Below are 21,669 nucleotides of genomic sequence, written 5' to 3' on the forward strand. Positions count from 1 at the left end.
AAAAAAGAGGAAGATAACAGTGATTGTAGCTAAAGAAATTATGCCACCAAATCTTGTTTTAATGGAAGCACTATTATTATAATTTAATATCACTTGTCTGCCAAAAATATCAAATAGATTAAATTTTTAAGAAATCATATTTCTTTCTGTATCGAGTTGTTTGATATGATTAATTTTTTTTTTAGTTCTACTTAATTATTCTTATCAAACTATTTTTTATGATTTTAATAACCCTAGTTAAATAGTTATTTATTTTTTTAAATTATTAATTATTCATATTATTAATTAAGTTCATACTTTTACTATATTATTAACTAAATTATAATGTATTAAGAATTTTTTTTTGAATCTGTAAAAGTGATTTTAGATAATAAAAATTAATCAAGTTTAAAAGCTTTTATGTTATTTTGAAAAGTAGTTTTTAACATTTAATGCTTGTTTGTTTGTTTAACAAAAAAATAGATAATTATTATATTTATTAAATTAAAATAAATAAATGTTTTGATAAATTCTATGAATAAAATAGTTTATAATAGATAGATAGAGTACATACAGATAATAAATATAATAAAGCAAAATAAAAATAAGTTTAAGAGAATAAATTATTTATATAAAAATTATAATTTAGATTTAGATTTTTTTTTTTATTTCAAAATATTTTGTTGGAAAATTTAGTAAATAAAAATATATTTTCGTTTTAATTTATTCATTCAATTTTCGGTTGTAATATTTCTTGCCCTTTTACCGAATTATTTCTTTTTATCATTTTTATCAGGGCTTTTTGAGTCTGTATTGAATTTTATTAGTTATTAGTCTAATTTGATCATTTATGATTATTTTGTTTAAGATTGTAATTAACTGTTTTAATTTGAACTAGAATTCTTTTTCAAGCTTAGACTTTACTTTTTCATGGCTGATCTTTTAACTGACTATTTATTTCTTTACCTATTTTTAAAATAAAGTTTCAAATAAGTAATAAATAAATAAATAAATTTATTTACTCGTCTAGCTGCTAAAATATTTTTTGCAATTCTTGTCCCATCAATTCAATTAAAATTTTGTCAGTCCTTAAATAAAATAAAATAAAAAGTAAGTAAATGAATAAATGAAAAGAGATTAGTTTAATAAATTTTTACTAAGTTTTTTGAGGTTTTGTAGAAATCTTTTTGTAAGCTTGATATATTTACTCATATTCATTAACACTATAAGTTCTATCAAACTTATTTTCAAGGTTTTTGTATAATGATGAGTTTATGATGGTTTGGATTTGGTCTTTACTTTTTTTTTGAACAATTTGCTTAAATTTGTTTTTTGCTTTCACTACAGTTTTTATTGTTTTGTCATCAGTATGCAAATTTTGAGCATATTGTTGGTACATGCTTTCCAAAGGAGAATTCTAAATTTAAAGTTAATCATCGTTTTTTATTTCAACTAAAGGTTTTGGGAAGTAACTGAACAAAATTCTTTGTTCATAATCTAGAAGCAAGCATTTTATACGATCAATTTCTTATATTTTATCTAATATTTTCATGATATCTAAGTTGTTTGCAATTAAATCTTAAGCTTTATCAACCATTTAATTTTCTTTAGTCTTAAAAAACTTCTGGCAAGAAAGCTTGTAAATGATGTATTTAAATGAGTAATTTATTTTTTTACGACGAGAGTTCATTTTCATCAATTCTGTAGACATTATACTTCTTCTACTCTTTGATTCTATGTAGCTTGTATGCCTTTAAGACCTGCTAATTTTTACATTTTATTCTCCTTAAGTTGAATTTTAGTTAAAATCTTAACTGGCATTATCTCTTTTGATAAATGAGTTTTGGTTGCTAAAACTTTTATTCAGTTAATTACCCAAAATAATTTTAGCATTACCTCCTTAGTTATAGAGCTCATTGTGTGAATGGTAGCGAGGCTATTAAAATATGTTATGATCATTTAAGAAAGCTAAGCTTTCTCTTCTGTAAGTTTATTCATAGTTCTAATTGGGATTGTAATTAGTAGGAGGCTGTAAAAAAGATTCTTTTTTAATTACATTATTTTAATAACTTTCAAGATCATAATCTAAATTCTACCTATTAATTTAATCCTCTCCATGAAAATCAGGATAATACCTGCCACTTCGCATGCTATTATTTGATACCAAATCTGCCTAATCAGGATTTTTATAATTCAGTGATAGTCTAGGGGGACTCTTTAAACTTAAATTAATATTATTAGCATGAAGTAGTCTATTGTTCGCATTTTAATTGGTTTTGTTTTCATGACTATTAATTATAGGAGGAATCAAGTTTGATGAAAAATTTTTCTAAGAAGTGGCGTGAAGCTAATTTTTACTATTGTTTGAAAAAATGTTAATAGAGTTAGGTTCATCAAAATGGCATTCTAATTCACTGCTTATCGAGCGATTCTTACTTATGTTATTTTATTTTGGCTTTTTCAAATCAATTAAATCATAATTAGTGCTATAAGCTGTGATATTATTATTGTAACTTTAAATGTTTTGAATACTTTTAACTTCCTTGAAGCTTCTAATTTGATTTTTATCTAAATTTTTCTTTTCTTCATTGACATCAAAACTCTATGGATCTATTTATTCTTATTTTTCCTCATTTATTTCTTTCTTTAATTCCTGATTTTATTATGAAATTTAAGTATCTTCTACCTTTTTATGAGACTCATTTTCATCTTCAATATTATTATCTATATTTTCTATACTTGTATTACCTTGACACATTTAAATTTTGATAGGAATAAAATGATTGTTCATTTTTTGGGATTTAGAATCATTGAGTTTGTCTTAATTATGATTGCCATTATTTGCTAAGTTTGGCTCTTTTTTCTAATTATTTATTTTAACTCCATTTTATTTATCTTTGGATTTGAATGATTTTTCATCTTACAGAACAAAATTTTCACTTTAATTATCAGTCTATACATTAATAGATTAGTTATTTTTGTCTGCTTCGTTATTCTATTAATATGTCTACCAAGAGAAGTAATCTTCTTATTCAGAGCCGTTCTTCTTATGAGGTGAAAATTTGAACTTTCCAAAATTCGATTTAAAACTATTTTTTTTTTCTCCATATATTTCTAATTTTTATATGGAATGCTGTTCATTATCTTATTCTATGATTGAAGGTAATTGTATCTTTAATTCTATTGGAGGTTGTTGTTATCTAGGAGATTTTTAAGCATTATCTGATTACTGACTCAGTAAAGATGGATACTAAATTAAATTATTTGAATTACTTGGGCCCATTAATAGTTAAATATCATCTTCGTTTGTAGTTAATCTCCTTTCATACATTGATTAAGGTGAAACATAGTCAAAATTCTAAGTTTTCAAATTTTCGTCATTTTAAGCAAAGAAATTAGCTGGAGAATCGTTATCTTTGTTTGAATGAATAATGTTAATATTTTATTTATATTGAGCATCTGATTTAATTTATGATTAATTTTATTCGGTAGCTCCTTTGAAGCTTCCATTATTAATTTCATTACTAAATTTAAGTAATTCTATCTTGTATTATTGCTAATTGGATTTGTTGTCGATTTCTTCTTTCCCTTCTGTTTCTTTGTTCTAAGAAGGGCTTTTCATTTTTTAGAGGTATTGCATTGTTATTTATTCATTTTTACTTAATCTTCTCTCTTAATTATCATCAATATGAATGTTTTTTCTGAAACTGGGATTGATTTTCTTCTGCAATAAAATCATGTTATTATTCATTTTATCGTTTTCTTCTAGGATGTCAAAATCATATAATTAATTTGCAAGTTCCATTACATAATAATTACTATTGTAAAAACCAACTATTTTATTATTAAAATAAAAAATATTATTATGAATAATTAAATATTTATTTTTTGAATAATAAATCATTAACTAAAATTAAATGATTAAAAATCAATCAAAGCTAAATTATTAATAGACAATACCTATTATTGCCGAAATGGCTATCATCGAGTTTACGAAGCCACCTAATTAAGAAAGTACATCTTAAAGTTTCATATACTACCTTGTATATAATTTATCGAATCTACTTCTGTTAAAGAAAAAAGTTGCATAAGGCTTTGTAGGATCCTTACTGTACAAGGAGTACTGAGCTCTAAAATCACCATATTCCTAAACTTAATAATCTTATTCTTGAATATCTTAGGTAAAGAACAAAGAATTATCAGTTTTAATAACATATTCCGTAAAAAAAATATCTGCTGTGGTGAACATCTAAATTAATTCAATTAAAATAAATTTAAAATTATTAAATATTAATTTTTAATGCTTATACCGATTCTGGTTAAATTTAGAAAAATAGATCACTTGATACAATTTCTTTAACTAAATTTTATGGTTCATTAGCATTTATAATAAAATTAACCATTTAAAACTAAACCCTAACACTCTAATTCTAAGCATATTTAATTGCGCTATCATATGACTAACAGACTGGATTCCATGAGTAAAATTAAGGCTTAGTGACATTGTTGCATTTCGAAATAGAGAATTTTAAAAATTGATAAATCTCACTTTCGTATTAACCTCCTATATAAATGGTTGTGTTCTTTCTATTACATGTCATAAAAAATATTAATCTATGAAGTGTATATAAATTAGAATAAAACTAAATAAATAAATAAATCAACAAACCAACCAATAATCTTTTCCTATCTGATTTTATTATTTTACATAAATAATAATTAAAATAAAAATATTTGTTTGTTTGGTTGTTAATTGTCTGTTTCTAATAACTTTCTTATTTATTTATTTGATCTAAACTGATTTGTTTTGACATGAATTTCTGGAAGAATAAATTACGATATAGCCTGAAATCAATCAATTATATCAATTAGAGCAAAAATTTAAATAAATAAATTATATTTGTTATGTAAAGAAATAAACATAAAAAGATAAATTAGGTGATGAAAAATAGATCATTTTTAGTTGATTTTTTTGTATCAAAGATATAGATAAATAAATAAAAAAATTATATATAAATTAGAATTCTTACTTTACGCATAAATAATCTTTTAGATTTAACTGAGTAAAAGTATTGTTCAAACTACTTTCAGGCAACGTTTACCAGTGACTCAAAGTGCAGGGCTCCAAATCAATAGGCGCCTAAATAATAAATACAATAAGTTCAAAATACAATTTTTTAATACAAATTGAAATTGTGTTTTCCAATTTATAATTTAATTATTTTTTCAAATGGTTTGTTTATTTTTTATTATAAAATATTATCTCATCTATTCAAAAAAAAAAATTACTGTTTTTATGACTCTCGTTCCATTTTATAATAAAGTGTATGTTTTTTATTCAAGCGTTATATTATAATAAGGGTTTTATAAAAAACTTGTCTGTTGTTGTATCTGTACAGCAAACATAAACTAGCTAGTATTCAAAGTCAATAGAGAAGGATTATTACTGAATGTTTATTAAGAAACCACTGTAACTTCATCTAAATATAAAGATTATTAATATATATATGTCTTATTTGATTTAAATAACAAAGTCTTTTTGATTATTATCAAATCGCAAAGCTAAAAGCAAGCAAATTGAGAAAGATAATTAATTTTAATAAGTATTTAGCTGAGTATAAAATAAAAGAAATCATGAATCTAATCACAAAATGGCGAATTTACTTTTGTTGATGAAGTCCATGAACTTTTTATGTTAATAAAAACATATTAAACAATCAATTTTTAAAAAAAATTCTTTTTGACTATGATTAGTCAATGAATTAAAAGAAAGCAGAAAAAGTAATTACTTTGTTCCAAAAGAACAGACAGATTGCTATCAATGTTAAAATAGAAAAAATTCCTCCAAATCCAGTTTTTACATTGCTTCTTTGATTGTAATTTAATATAATTTATTTTCCGAAAATATCGCAATTGTTTAGCTATCCAAAAACCATTTTATATCTCTCTATCTATATATCTATCTTTGATTTATAATTGTTTGTTTGTTTGTTTTTCTTCTTTTTATATAAATTACTTAATATTTCTTTGGCTGTTTTAATTAATTAATTATTAAGAAATATGTTTTATCAGGTATTTTATTAATCAATTTGCTTCCAAATTTCGATAAATTCAACTATATTCATTGGCAGTAAAGTGTTTGTTTAAGCTTGGTAATCAGTATGATATGAGAGTGTATGTATCATTTTGTAATCTTGCACTCTCATTTAATTATTCCAAAAATATGCTCAAGCTATTTATTTTATTTATTTAGTTAGTCAAATTTCTTCACTCGTATTGTAAATTATCAAAAAGTAAAAAATATTTAGATTTAGTTTTCCTTTAATTTATAATTTTTTTTTATTGAAAATTTGTAAAAAAAGAACTAAAATTCATTAATCAAATCATTTATTTTTATTTTATTCTCATAGAAATTCTATTTTATATATAAAATACTTATTTGAAATAAAATGTTAACAAATTTAACAATTAAAAATGTATCTTTTTAACCTAAAATCTTTAAAATTCAGTTGATTTTAGGAAATATTATTTAAGCTTAACACCTCGCACCTAGCGAAGTTATTCAAATTTTCCAAAAAATTAATTAAAAGCTAATAATTTTTGTAATCAATAGATTAGCTTTTCTACTGGAGAAATAAATCAAATAAAGAGCAAAAATCAATCAAGTAAAATAACGCAAATATTATTTCATAATTAATAATATTTTTATGCTAGTCAGTAAGAAGCTCCAGTTTTTTCAGATCTAAAATTAACAATTAATTTGTCTTAAATTTACATATCCTAAATAAATATATGATGATTACATTTTTATTGTAATTAAATCACAATTTTTAATTTACTTTTGTGTATTTTTGTAAAACACAAATTTAATTTGGTCTTTCTATCTTTCAATAAGAAAAATAGATAATTCTTTTATCATTATATAAACTTGAAATTCGATATGTAATAGCCACTTTCGCAACCAATTATTTTTTAAAAAATTGATATTCTCATATCTAGAAAAAAAAATTAATTATAATTTTTTCAAATATTACAATTTTGAAAAAATATTACAATATTATGAAGGAAAAAACATTTTAAAATTATTATATTTTATATTTTTAACCAAAATGATACTTTCTATTTGCTATATACGAATGCAAATTTCTATAATGAAAATAGCTTACTTATATCAACTATTTGATGACTTTTATTTAATAATTTAAATTTGAAAAATAAAATTATTGTTTTAAATTTACATTTTTTATTTTTAAATTTTGTTTTATATTATTCATTTTTATAGGTGTTAAATGTTAATAAATTATTTTCTAAAATTTACTACAAAAATAGATCATATCCCATACTTAATTAAGAATACAATAAAAATTTGATTTTCTGAAAACACTTATCTATTATTGTATTAAAAATAGTTATGATTACAGTAATAAAATAATGATAATTAGTAATTAAATCCTTAATCTCAAATTTATTATTCTAAAAATATTGTTCTGACATTTAATAATAATTATTATAATTTCAATAAATTTGATTATTTGAAGATATAATGGATTAAAAAAATAATCAAAAAAAATTAATTAATATTAAAATAGATAAATGAGAATTTCTAAAATTTGGTTTAACAAATAAATATATAAATAAATATTTATCAACTAATTGTTATATTTTATGCATTTAATAATTAAAAAATTGATAAAAAATATAAAAAATGTTATCTAAATTCTTAAAGAGAAGAAATGCAGAATATATATTTACATATTTATTATAGGGTGAATAGGAAAAAATAGCATATTAACTTATTTATTATACTTAATTGCTTGCTTAATTACTAACTTACTTGCTATTAACTGCTTATTTATTCTACTTTAACTTTTATTATTTATATAAAGGATAAATTATTGCTTTTCTTTGATTGACAAGCAAAGAAAGTATTTTCTAAAATTGTTATTGAGTTCTATAAATAAAATTGATTTATTTATTTATTTATTAATTTTCTTAATTTTATTTATTTATTTCTTTTGTTTGTTTGTTTTTACATTATATAAAGAATAAATTAATTTTAGAGCAATTAAATTTCATAATAATTCTTCATCATCTGTATTTGTTTTTGAAGCTCTCAAAATCATATATTTTTTTAACTCCTTAAATTTCTCCCATCTTAACTGCTTGCTTAACTTAAGAAAGATTTAAGTTTTAAGATTATTGCACACTCATTGTTTTTTCAGGATAATATTTTTTAGGATTTTTTTAAGTTGATGACATTTGTTGTGAGTTTGAATGCATTTAATTCTGCTATATTTGTTGAGACTGGTTTTAGGTTTATTGTGATAATTATTATGTTGATTTTTATGAAGATCTTCTAACAGGAGTGCCACTTATATTTTCTTGCTATTAGATAGACTGGTTTCTATTAGTTAGAATTACAGATTCGTTGTTTTCTTCTTTTTATTGTTATATAACTGAGCTATTTAAGTTTACTTGATTATTAGGATTATTAGTATTTACATTGAGTTTATTTGTTATTTGTAAAGTACTACCCTTTACTGAGGAAACTGAATACATTACTTCTTTCATGTTAGGACTCTTGTTACGCTGTCCAAAGTACCCTTTTGAATTTTTTTCTTAAGTCTCTTTGTATTTTTCTTAGTAAGAAGTAGAATTTAAATAGGCCAAATAATTAAAATGAGATGGCTGGTTAGATTTAGGGTAGACATCAACCAATTTCTTATGTATGCGTTGTTATTACTATTGGTTTTAGACCTATCCGTTCTAATTTGTTTCAGCTTCCTAATTATGAGCAATAATACTTGATTGATTTAAATTTTGGTTTTAATTGGGATTGTTTGAAATATTATTTTTATTATTTGAGTTGCTTATTATATTGTTGATTGAGTTATTTGCTAAAATGGAATTATTCAGATTCACAGAATTATTGAGGGTTTCATTGTTACATTTGTTAGGAGTTTCTTAAAGCTAAGATTACTGTAGAAGGTACTTAACTGGACTAGGGGATTTTTAAAAGGCATATGTCTTTTTGCCATGTCTTGCTGAAATTGGTTGTTGGTTTGGATCAGAAGGATCAAACATAACAATTGGGTTACTCTTTTTTTAGTTTGTGTTTATTTTACACTTTATTCCTATGTTTTTTTCTGGTGAAAACTCATTTGTAGAATTGTAAATTGAGTCAAACAAGTTTTACTTTTTAGAAGAAGTGTTTACTATGCGAATGCCAATAGGTTTCTCTTTTTTCATATTATTTCCTGTCACTGGGTTTGGAAGACCTTTAGCTCCTTCTGATGGAGTTTGGAAAAAGGTTTTAATACCTTTTTTATGAAAGCTAGGAGTTATTTCACTTCCGACATTAAACACGCGAGCATTTGTTTGAGAATTTTCTCTAGATCTGTCTGCTATTTAGTAACTAATGTTATGGGTAAAGCCTGTAGCACTTGTTTTACCAGTCAAATGCAAAATATTTGTTTCTACTGGGAATTAGTCATGATAAGTTCTAATACCTCTTTCATTTGGCTGAGGTGAGGAATCACTTACTCCTAAAATAATATTTGTATTTTTATACCTCTGAGCGTAATTAGGGTTTATACTCATCTAAGATTAGCTAGTCCTGTTATACTCTTCTCTAGGAGAAATATCTTTGTCTTAGCAGAAAGAATCTACCATTATTGAGCTAGAGCGATTACGTAGATGAGAAGCACTGCGCATAGGTTTGTTCCAGAATTGAACACTCAAGTTCAAGTTGTTATTTTTTCCATTATTGTTATTTAGACTATTTTTCATGTTTTGGGAAGAGGAGGGAGCAAATATATTTTGACAGCTCTCATTAAGTCTATCCCTCACTATTTTCTTTTTAGGGAAATGGTGTATATCTCTATGACTGCGTTAAAAATCTCTATCAATAGGAGATACGAAGTCCGATAATTAGTTATCATATTATAGTTGTGATTTAGAGCGCTTCTAAGGAGAAAATTATCTGATGTATGATTCTTATCTGGCCTAAAACTAATTTCTTTTATCCTTCCACTTCAAATCCTATTAATCTAATCGAAAGAGAGGATCACCAATTTTATTTGTTTCTGCAGACTCTTAAATAAACATTTTTCTATGTGGTTTGTTAGCCATTCTTTCCATATTATAGGCCATTTAATCTGTAAACTATGCTCTTTTGCTTGGAGAAAACATTTTTCACAATAAAAAAGTTTCAAATTTAATAGCTTATGATGATAAAAGTGTATTTTATTTTTTTATTTTTGCACTTAAAATTTAATAAAATGAATTTCTTTAAGAGTCTTTTTGGATAATTAGTTAGTTCTCCTATTTATTTGTGAGGAAATTAAATCAAATTTAACTGTCAAAATTAGAGTATGTCACTCCTATGTTTCTTATTACAATGCTATGCTTTTTAAATCGCTTTGATTAATTGAAAAGCTTATATGTAATTTCTTGACTAAAATGGGCGTAAAAGCTTAAAAATCTAAGTTTTTTTGTATGTTTTTAAAATAGTTTGAATTGTTTTATCCTTTCGCTTTTGCTTTTGTTTTATTTGATAAAGCAATTAATTATTCCTTAAATAAATAAATATGTTGTTTGTTATCTTTAAAAATTATAATTAATTAATTAAATATTTATTAAGTTTGATTGATTTCAAGAAATAAAAATTAAATACTATTAAAAATCTTAATATTTTTTATTAGCAATTCTTATTATTTTTTATTGGCTATTTATTTAGTTTCCACCAGTTGACTGACTTCCGCAAAAAAAAATTTAACCATAGTAAACCCATAGACATTTACATATTTTTACATGCATATAATCTATCTATCTATTTATATACATTTACTTTTTAAACAACTAGTTTTTAAATGTTCGCGAAAAAGTATACTTTGAAAGTGAATCTTTTCAAATAAATAAGCATTCACTTATAGTATATACACATAAATACATTTGCATATATATTCGTTAATATTTTTAACAATCAATCATAAAGATTTCTTTGCTTTTAATTAATATTTAATCACATAGATTAATTAATATGAAATTTGTTATTTCATCTTCTTTTTTTTTCATAAATTTATAATGTAAGAATGAACTTGATTTTCTAGTGTAAGTTAAAATTTTTTTACCATTTCAATTAATTTTATATATTTTATAATTTTTATTCTAATTTAATTCATTTATTTATTCCTATTTCGTTAAAATCTTTAAAATATTTCTTTAAAAAAATCTGTAAATATTTCAAAACAATTTGCCAAATATTTTTTTATATTTTATAATTCTAATAAGGATTTCTACATTTTTATATTATTTTTTTTCGATAATAAGTTATAAAAACTCTGTGCATATAAAATTTCCTTTTTTAAAAGCAATAAAAATCTATTTGATATTTATTAGAGAATATGTTGTAAATATGTATATTTAATTTTCTTAAAACTTTTTAGAAAGTTAAGTTGGGTTTGTGAAAAGAACATTAATATTAATATGATCTTGATAAATATTTAACTTTAAAAATAAAATAATTAAGAATGAATTCTTTTAAAGCAAATTTAATTATTTTTACTATTAATATTAAAATAATTTAATTTCATTTTGGTTTTTTAATATTTTATTTTATTTTTAAAAAATTTTTTTAACTTAATTTAAAAATGTTAAAATTTAATTGAGATTTTGTTTTGATTGAAAAATATTTTTATAAAAAAGTGCATATTGTTTGTTTGTTTGTACTCATTGATTATATTAAATAAGATATTTATAGAATAACTTTAGAGGACCAAAAAGATAAGAATTAAATAATTATTTATTTATTTTAATTATAGAGGATATAGTTTTTAAGTATAAAGATTGTGTAAAATGGAATAGGAAAGCAATAACAAAAATAATAATAACCACATTGAAGATGAGGATAATGAAAAGCCTGACCATTCAGAGCTAGAATAATCATCAACAATTTAGAAAAAGTAAAGATTGATGCCAAAAAGAGGTGAATATAGAATGCGTGCACATATTAACCCTTTAAATGATACTCCATTCCCTTATCCTTTAAATCCTGATTATGTAAACTGGAAAATTCACTATCCTAAGTTCTTTGATGGAACAGATGAAGAAAATTAGAAAGTATTTTGCAACACAAATGAACATCCCTAAACTTATGATGAGGAAGTTAATTCTCTTTATAATGGCTTGTAAGGAGCTTAGCCAGTTTTTCTAGATATTGGATGTGGTTTTGGTGGATTAGTTTTCAATTTAGCCAAAAATTTCCCTGAAAAGCTCGTTTTGGGTCTTGAAATTAGAGACAAATTAGTCAATTACGTTTCTGAAAAAATCAAGGCTCTTCGTATTGAAAGTCCTGACCACAAATACAATAATGCTGCTTGTATCAGAACAAATGCTATGAGGTAAAAGATGAATTATTTTTGTTTAAAAATATTAAATAGAGTAAAATAAAATAGAACTAAAGCGTCTCGTTTGTTTTTTTGCTTGAATGATTAATTATTTTTTAATATTAGATTCCAAGCAAATTAATTCTTCCTTTAATAAATTCACATTTATATCTGCTTAAATTTATATGGATAATAAATCATTTTTTGAAAATAAATAGACATATTATATAGTATTTCAGAAAGGGCACTATTGAAAAAATGTTCTTCTGCTTCGCCGATCCCCATTTTAAGAAGTCTAACCACAGAAGAAGAATCATTAACACAGGTTTCCTTTCTGAATATGCTTTCTTACTCAAGCCCAAAGGTAGAATTTATTGTATCACTGATGTAGAAGATCTACATAATTGGTAAGAAGAGCATCTTGCTAAACACAGAATGTTTAGAAAGTTATCTGAAGAAGAGCTTGTAGGAGATATATGTGTATAATTAATTTAAGATTCCACTGAAGAAGGATAAAAAGTTACTCGTAATGGAGGCAAAAAGTGGACCTGTGTTTTTGAAAGAGTTTGAGATGCTATTAATTGATTTATTTTTAACTAATTAAGCTAATTGTATATAAATATCTAATTATATAATATAATAGAGTTTCAAAAATTGTTTTTTTTTAGTTTATTTTAGTTTTTAAATAAAAAAAATACACAATTATTCTTCAAAACTTTTATTTATTTTCAAAAAAACTTAATAAAATATTTTTCTTGATACTATGTTATTATATTCGTTAAATTTTATTAAAATTTATGTAATTTATTAGATTGTTTTATTTAAAATAGTTTTCTTCAAAACAGTAACTCTAGCAAATTTAAAAGTTACATTTGAGGAATTTGCCAAATATTAATTAATATAAATAGAAAAATGTTTTGAGTAAATTATTAAGTATAAAAGAAATTATTAAATTTATAGCATCAATAAATGTTGAATTACTATTTCAAACTTTATTTTTTTTTAAGTGAAAATGTTAATCAAACATAAAATTTTAAAATCATTTACTAATTTTTTATAAGTTATTTCTTTATTTCAATTAAACAAAATAAAATAAGATCTATCTCATTAATTTTATCATTTGTTCTCTTATCATTATTTTTAAAAAATGTTTAAGATTAAATGTCTTTCTTCTTTGTTAAACAATTTATTTATTTATTATTTTTTTTTTGATTGGTTTTATCAAAGCTTAAAATAAAAATTCTAATATGTCTTCAAAAAAAAATAAATAAATAAATTTTGATTTCATTGTTAAATTTGATATTAGCAAAAGAAAGAAAGATTCAAAACTTATCATATCAGAATAACGCAATTAATTGATCATCGAAACTACACAACTAATAAAAGCCTATCTATTATATCAAAAAAGATAGAAATATAAACTAAAAGTATACTGCTTGCAATTGATTGACACGATTATTTTATGAAGTGATCGATCAATCTATTTTTTAATATTATTAATATCTGATTTGGATAATTATAATTCACATCGATTAATTACTCTTTTTGAAATTAATATTTGCTTGTTTCTTTTAATTGAGAGTTAATTATTTTTTTATCTATATTTCTATTTAGATTAGAACTACTGATAACAAAAAGTTATTTATGATTATGACATAAATTATTAGTTAAAAATTAATAAAAGTTTATTATCACTAAAATTTCAATTACAGCAAATTACAAATCATCAAAAGAAAAAAAGAAAAATCAAATCAAATAACATATTAAATAGTAAAATGAATTAGAAATATGCAGCTGAAGCTTAAGAGCTAATGAAAAAGGGAGATAAGAAACTTAAGGGTATTTTATTTAGATTTTAAAGCATCTGATATGAGATTTTTAATTTATTTAAATGATATTTGATATAGGTGGTATTTTTTCTGGTATATTCTCAAGTAAAGGCGAAAGAGCTGAATAAGCATTAGATTGCTACAAGGCAGCTGCAGCTAAGTTTAAATTATCAGATATGTGTAAGCAATTAAGCATAATATTAGTACTTTAAGTAATTTCAACTCATTTTATTGTTTAGGGGATGAAGCCGCTGAAGCTTATATTAAATGTGCCAAATGCGAAGAAGCAAGTGACGGCACTAGTGTTGGTGAATATTATCAAGAAGCTGCAAATATGAAAAAGCGTACTGATAAGCATGGTAATTTAATTTGAGAAGTTCAAATAAAAAGTAATAATTGATATTATTTATAAATAGAATGCATAGTTTTATTGAAGTAAGCAGTTGAATTCTATCAGCATCAAGATAGATAGGGAACAGTAAATAATTCAACAATTTCGTATTTTAGGGATTTTTTTCAAATTATTTGAAAGAATTTACAATAAAGCAAATAAGCTCAAATAAAAAGAAGTTAGTTTTAAGATGTATTTTTTATAAAATTACTCTTTTTAAAAAAAAGGCAGGCAAAATTCAAAAATAAATTGCTGAAATTTATGAGCAAGAAGGTGAAATGGAAAATGCAATGGCTTCTTATTAAGAAGCATCAAAGATTTTCTCATTGGAAACCAATTCAACTTCAGATTTCTTAAACATGAAGATTAAAGTTGCAGATTTTTAGAGTGAAGAACCTACCACTTATAACTAAGCTATTATAGTAAAATATAATAAATCTTTAATATTTAACAATTAGTTTGCTTGCTTTTGTATGTTTATTTTTAATCTTGTTTCATCTTAAAATTAATAAAAAAAAGGCTTATGAAGAAATAGGTAAGAAGTATAGTGAAAATAAATTAACTCAAGGTATTGCTGGCAATATATTTTTCAAAAGTTTGCTTCTTTCTTTGGCAACTGGAGTAAGCTATTATTTATTTATTTATTAATTTGCTAAAATATTTTTAATAGTATTGTATCATTAATGTACAATCTATTTACTTAACAACGTATTCATATTTCTTTTTAATTGGATTAATAAAGGATTATATTGGAGCTTAGAATCACATTGAAGATTATATGAATGTTTGTCCACCTTTTACTAACACTAGATAAGCTAAGTTAATCAATAAATTAATTGAATGCTTTGAGACAAATAACATTGAAGAATTCTCTTAATAATGGTAAAATATTTGTTAAAATGTGTATTTACTAAATTTTTTTATTTATTTTTTTAATTTTTAAATTAGCTTTGAATATAATTAAATCATTCCTTTAGATAGATGGTAATTAAGAGTACTTAATTAAGCTAAGGAACACTTAAATAAAGGAGTTAATCCTTTAGGCCTTGGCAATGATAATCAAGAAAATAACTTGGATGCTGGTCTTTGAAACCAATTATAACAAATAATTTATATATATAAATATTACTATTAAATTATTATAGTCTAGATAGAATAAGTATGCATTCATTCAATATATAATGTAATTTAGTTAATTTATGGAATATCTCCTATCTATATATCATTTAAAACTTCATGCATTTTAAAAAGGTAAAGAAACAAACATTCATTATTGATACATAAACAATATGCTTGAAATATAGTACATATTTATTTTTTTAAAAGATATTGAATATATTTATTTATTTCAAAAATTGTAAATTCTTTTTGTAATTTAAATTAATTAGTTATGAGAGAAACAAATAATAAAATAATTTAAATAAATTATTTTAGAAAGAAAAATGTCTCAGAAGAGATTATTTTTTTACATCTAAAAAAAAAATATTAATAAACAAATGAATAAATTAAAATTAATATCTTTCTTAGGCAATTTCAATACAAATAAATAGTACTTACGTACATAAATCAATTAGACATAGGTATGTGTAATTGATTTTTGAGTTATTAATTATTTTATTTGTTTTTGGGCTAATCATTATTTAATATGTTTTTTAGCAATTTATTGTTTTCAAATTTATCTTGTTCTGATTCATTATCAGATTCACTACTTTCAACATAATATTATATTTCTTCTCTTTTACCAGATTCTTCTTCTTATTCTCTTAATAACTTTTAAAGTTAATATTGAGCTTCATTTTAATCTTAATAATTTTAGCGTATTTTTTCTTGGTTTTCTTAAAATTCCTTATATTCTTTTTCATCCAGCTTTTTCAAAAGAATACGATAGGGTCTAATGTTTTGTTAGGGTTAACCACTTTCTTCTATAATATAGTAATCTGGCTTTTCTTTAGGGCTTCTAACTACTTTAGGATTAACTCTGCACTAAAATACCATTTGGTAAGCTTTGCCTTTAATTTCAAAAGGAGTTGAATAGCGACCTGCTACGTTTGCATCATCTGTCAAATACACGCATTTACTACTCTTTTCAATAATTTTTCCAGTAATCCTGCATTTAGCTCCTGCATATTTATGATGTTGGCCTAATCTAAAACCTTCTTTTGTAATTCCTTCAACACCTTGGATAGATGTACCGTGATAAAGGACAATCCATTATTCTTTTGAATTATAAGTTGGTTTGCCATTAACATATCCTATCCATTCTTTATCTTTATACTTAGAAATATTTAAACCAAAGCCTTTCCAACCAGAAGGGAATATATAGTGTTACTTCTTAAATCCCTTATTTTTAATAGTAAGACCTCCTCTATAAGAAATTTTTCCTTCAGGTTCTTTAGACCAGTCAAAGTTAAAGCTAGGATCACAGTTTTCAGGTGTTAGAGTTGCATATTCTAATAGGTTATGTACTCTCAATTCAGCTCCTTTGTAATTGCATTTATTTTTGAAAAAATCTATAACTTAGTTACTATCATTTAGTTTGATATATAGTTCATCCCTTAATTTGAATTCAACATTTATAGATCCTTTGCTTAGACCGAATATAATAATATCTTCAGGTTTGCATCCATATGCTTTGGCAGCATTTTTTTTGAATTTTTTAATAAATTTCTCTTTTTATTGATCATCTAAAATGGTTTTATTAAAGCTAACGTTAGCGTCGTCTTATATTCTAATCTTCATAAATTTATTGTTTTCAGCTTGACCAATATTAAGCATACTTTATTTAAATTATTGACTCATATCTTACTCAACTTTTTCATTTGACACATATAAATCTATACCCTCTTGCTTTTTATAATATTCTTTCATAGCTACTAAAGGTATTAAAGCAAGACGAGCCTAAATAGCTTTCTATTCTGCAGTCTCTTATATTTATTGCTCTGGCTATTGTAAAGGTAACTACTCTTGTTTTTCATTTTTACTTTCTATTTAAATTTTTTCTTATTGTTGATTTCCAGCTTCTTCATTTTTTTGTTCTTCTTAAATTTATTATTAACCTATTTCCTATGGTGGTTATTTTATTTCTTTTTACTCTAATGGTTATTGATTTTTTTATACAGGTTATAATTAAATATTTTCAAAATCGTCAAGCATATCATCAATCTATTGTATAACTTCTAATGTTTTTTCTTCTTTTTAAATTTTTTCTTCCTCTTGAATTTCTACTTTACAGACAGCGTGCTTGAGCAAAAACTCTACATCTTAAGGTTTAATATTATCTTCTTACATATCTGGATTGAGATCATTTAGATCCTCTTTAAATTCCTCATATTAAGGCAGTTAAGTAACGTCAGGAATAGCAAATTATTATTCTTCTACCTATTATAACTATTGTCCTTATTCATCTAGACCAGGAACTTCTTATTTTGGTTGGACTTATTAAAAAATTAACATTTTCAAGTTTTCTTCAGCCTTTTTTTTAAATTATTCTTATTTTTCTAAATATTCATTAAATTATTTTTTAAAATTGCATTTCATTTCAAGGCTATTATAATTGAAATCAAATTCATAAACATCTTTATTACAACTAAACATAGATTCTTCTTCAGGTACATCCATGTTTAATTCATGATCTTCGTAGTATTAATTGAATTGATGTTTATCAGAAATAATACCAAATAATTTTGTTTCTCTTGAATTATCTAATCTATAGGCATAACCTGTGGCTTATCTGTCATTAAAATTACCAACAAAGCAGTTGTTTCTCAAGCGTGCCCACCAAATTACTATACCTTTTCCAAAATACATATTATTATAAAACTAGCCTGCGTATATAGTTCTTTTTGTATACAAGTAGCCTTATCCGCACTATTTACCATCTACGAATTCTCCTTCGTACCTAAGTAAATTAAAAATATATGTTTTATTATTTGTAGCTAACTTTATCATAAAAATTATCAAACAAAATTTATAAATAATTGATAATATTTTTATATTTATTTATTCAGCATATTAAAATTTTAAGTAAAATAAATTTTAAAAAAATATTTTCATTAAATTATCAAAAAGCAAGGAGAGAAATTTTAAAAATAAAATAGATTTTTATTACAAAAATTAAAGAGTAAAAATTATTTTGAAAATGGAATGTTCAAATTAATAATGATGAGCGAAATAAAATCTCCACAAAATATTAAGACAGATAAATAGATCGATCAATGATGGATCACTCTTAATTTTCTTATTCAATGAATTTTTATAAGCAAATCAATAAAATATAATTGATGATTATTTTGATTAATTGAATGGAAGATAAAAGATTTGTTTTTAAATTTGTAGACTTTAGTGATATCAGATACGCGTTGGCTGAAACGAATTTAAAAAAAGAAAAAAGCTTTTGAGATATTTATTTCTAAATTTTTTGGATTAAAGCTAATTGATTGTAAATATTTTGCTTGTTAATTTAATCTTTTTAAATACAAATAAAAGTTTTGTTTTATTTACCTGTCTCCATTTTTATAGATGGCTACTCCTATTCCGTTTTATTTATTGTTAAACCATTAACCTATATATTTTGATCCATCTTCATAAATTTAGAACCCATTGCAATTTCTTGTTAGATTATTTTCCTCATCTCCGCTTTGAAAATTGTAATCTTCTAAAACTGACTGCTGAGAAACATATGACTTCACTTCATTTTTAGCTTCAGAGATTTTATTTTCTTCAATTTTTGCATTTAGTAACTCAGTCTATTATTCTAATTCTTTTTACTTTTTTAAAAGCATTGGATCATGGATAAGCACGTCAGTTTTTTTGTTTTTAACTAAACCAAAGTAGTTAAATCCTTTGTAAATATTCTATTCTTGCTCAATTGAGATTTATTCCATTGGTAAGTTAAAATGGCTTCTCTTTATTCCATAAAAATTGATAGAGCTTTGTTGCTATATTCTATAGTAATTTATGTCCATATACCATCCAAAATCTAAATAGTTCTTCGCAGCAAAGCCAAAGAACCCAGGTTAGACTACATACTTATTTAAGTAGAACTCAATTCTGCTCTAATATAATTGTTCTATTCTTTTTGGTGGTGAATTTAGCAGATGCTCACACAGAGCAGCAGTAAATCCGGAGCAACCTGCATAATCTTCTATTCTCCAAACGTTATCCTATTTCAAAATGAAGTTTTATGGAGTTTTGTCCTCATCATTGACTCTTTATTTGATGACTTTTTGATATTCTTCATACTGCTTTAAGTAGCTGTTAATTTAAGAACGAGTTGTTCTCTTCTCTCTTTCACTAAATAAAAAGCTAACATTGTACTAATCGACCCTTTCTTTGCTTTAATGAATTTGATCTAAAAATTATGAGGAACAAGGGGACTCAATAATTAAAAACAAGTGCTTCTTTTCTCTGTATCCATTCAAGAATTTTCTCCATAATTCTAAAATTTAATGAACAGTTACGAAATGAACTTCATTTCTTATTTAAAAAGCCATGCAAGGAACTCCCTCAGTAATTTAGCCACTGAAATAAATAACAAATCCATCAATTTGGCTACCATCAGTAGCAATTTAGAAAAAATTATTGATCGCATCTTAAGGTCTTATTTAATTTCTTGAATCCATGCAATATTGATACTCAAAGAACTATCCTCTTTCTCTTTATTTAAAATCTTATTCTGAATATCTAAAGACTTTGCTTATTTTTTCAACATCTTACTTAACTATATTTGATAGTTAATTACGCTTATCAATCGCTTTTTTATATTTCTCAGATTAGGTATCTATTATCAATTATCCTGGACATTATTTGTTATTTATTTTTATAGGTTCATCTGCTATATAGTCTGAATTAAGAAACAAGTAATTAATCTTCCTAAGTCTGCGTCTTTCTCCAAGAGGCTGAAGCATAGAAATCATTCTCATCATTCTTCCATCTTAGAGAACTTCATTATAACTATTGTCATTATTTTGATACATAAGAAAGGTATTTTTTTTTTTTTTTATATTTACAAATAAACTACTTATATTAATAATTATATAAATTTGAGTTTGTTTGCTTCTCTTTTAAAACTATCGAATACTTAAAGTACTAAAACAAATATTATATGATTCTAAATAAAATTGAAGTATTCTGATGAATTTAATAATTGAATAGATAAGAATTTACATAAAATATGTAATAATTATTATTCATTTTGTTTTTTATATTATTTAGTAAATAAATTTACCACCTATTAAATATCATAATGAATAATGAATAAATGTATATACTAATATTCTATTAAAACAAGCAGTTGATGTATGATAGGTAGTCAGTAATTTATTAATATCAATTTTATTTTATAAAAAGATCTATTTGTGTTATGATGATAAAATAATATTAATTTTAAAAGCTTAAAAATAAAAAAAATATTTTACAAACAAAAAATTTTAGCCAAATATTATCTTTTCAATTTATGGAATAAATCCAACCAAATATTTTAAGATTATTTATGTTGATATCAAATTATTTCAGACTTCATTTAAAAAGCAAAAAGCAATTTCTTATACTTCAGAATTGAATTTATATTTATAAATCAAAGCCTTAAGAATTATCATATACAATACAAAAATGCAATTGATTTAGAGCAGTGAATTTAAAATTGTATTTTCATATATTTTACTTAAATATAATTTAATGATTATAGTTTGTTTTTAAAACTTGAGATTAATATTTATGAGAGAAAAAATTTATGGTTTTGTATAAAAGAAATGCTTTGAAAAACATCAAAGGAAAATTTGGAGAGAGAAGAAGAAAATATGTGAAATTAAAAATAATATAATTTCCCTTTTTTTAAAAAAAATCATCAAAATTTGAAAAGAGAATTATTTGATTAATTGATTGATGAATAAAATAACTAACAAAGAAATACTTAACATTTGAATAGGAAAATAATTATTTAAATTTTACCTCAAAATATTGTTTTTAAGATCAAAATTGTGATTGATAAAATTTTGATTGCCTTCAAATAAATTGAAAAATACTTTCCTATTTCATAAATTAATTTGTATTTTTAAAAAATTTTATAACAATTTATTTCAGAACT

At 23.2% G+C, this 21,669-nt stretch overlaps 5 protein-coding genes across 5 annotated transcripts; 2 read left to right on the forward strand and 3 right to left on the reverse strand. All coding sequences in view use genetic code 6, as the record gives it.

The window, feature by feature from the left end:
• Positions 1-710: 710 nt before the first annotated feature.
• On the reverse strand, positions 711-5,915 carry TTHERM_00621380 (accessory gland protein Acp36DE, putative; the record flags this gene model as incomplete). Its single annotated transcript, XM_001017963.3, has 9 exons — positions 711-945; positions 1,002-1,067; positions 1,137-3,813; positions 3,940-4,228; positions 4,290-4,566; positions 5,010-5,119; positions 5,269-5,459; positions 5,644-5,665; positions 5,769-5,915. The coding sequence occupies 9 exons, from the start codon at positions 5,913-5,915 to the stop codon at positions 711-713; spliced, it is 4,014 nt and encodes a 1,337-aa protein (XP_001017963.3).
• A 2,152-nt stretch (positions 5,916-8,067) lies between these two features.
• Positions 8,068-10,170, reverse strand: TTHERM_00621390 (hypothetical protein; the record flags this gene model as incomplete). Its single annotated transcript, XM_001017964.1, has 1 exon — positions 8,068-10,170. The coding sequence occupies one exon, from the start codon at positions 10,168-10,170 to the stop codon at positions 8,068-8,070; it is 2,103 nt and encodes a 700-aa protein (XP_001017964.1).
• Positions 10,171-11,835: 1,665 nt separating this feature from the next.
• TTHERM_00621400 (tRNA (guanine-N(7))-methyltransferase) lies at positions 11,836-12,935 on the forward strand (the record flags this gene model as incomplete). The annotated part of the gene is made up of 2 exons (XM_001017965.2): positions 11,836-12,380; positions 12,584-12,935. 2 exons carry the CDS (start codon positions 11,836-11,838, stop codon positions 12,933-12,935), a joined length of 897 nt encoding a protein of 298 aa, XP_001017965.2.
• Positions 12,936-14,140: 1,205 nt separating this feature from the next.
• Positions 14,141-15,675, forward strand: TTHERM_00621410 (alpha-soluble NSF attachment protein; the record flags this gene model as incomplete). Its single annotated transcript, XM_001017966.3, has 8 exons — positions 14,141-14,204; positions 14,273-14,374; positions 14,434-14,553; positions 14,611-14,672; positions 14,813-15,007; positions 15,105-15,206; positions 15,328-15,467; positions 15,534-15,675. The coding sequence occupies 8 exons, from the start codon at positions 14,141-14,143 to the stop codon at positions 15,673-15,675; spliced, it is 927 nt and encodes a 308-aa protein (XP_001017966.2).
• Positions 15,676-16,151: 476 nt separating this feature from the next.
• Positions 16,152-20,680, reverse strand: TTHERM_00621420 (MORN domain protein; the record flags this gene model as incomplete). The annotated part of the gene is made up of 2 exons (XM_001017967.2): positions 19,086-20,680; positions 16,152-18,483 (listed from the first exon to the last, which is right to left on the reverse strand). The coding sequence occupies exons 1-2, from the start codon at positions 20,558-20,560 to the stop codon at positions 16,152-16,154; spliced, it is 3,807 nt and encodes a 1,268-aa protein (XP_001017967.2). The 5' UTR covers positions 20,561-20,680.
• Positions 20,681-21,669: the final 989 nt, after the last annotated feature.

The sequence above is a fragment of the Tetrahymena thermophila genome (genome assembly GCF_000189635.1).
Source record: "Tetrahymena thermophila SB210 genomic scaffold scf_8254605, whole genome shotgun sequence".
In the NCBI taxonomy this organism is placed as follows: Eukaryota; Ciliophora; class Oligohymenophorea; order Hymenostomatida; family Tetrahymenidae; genus Tetrahymena; species Tetrahymena thermophila.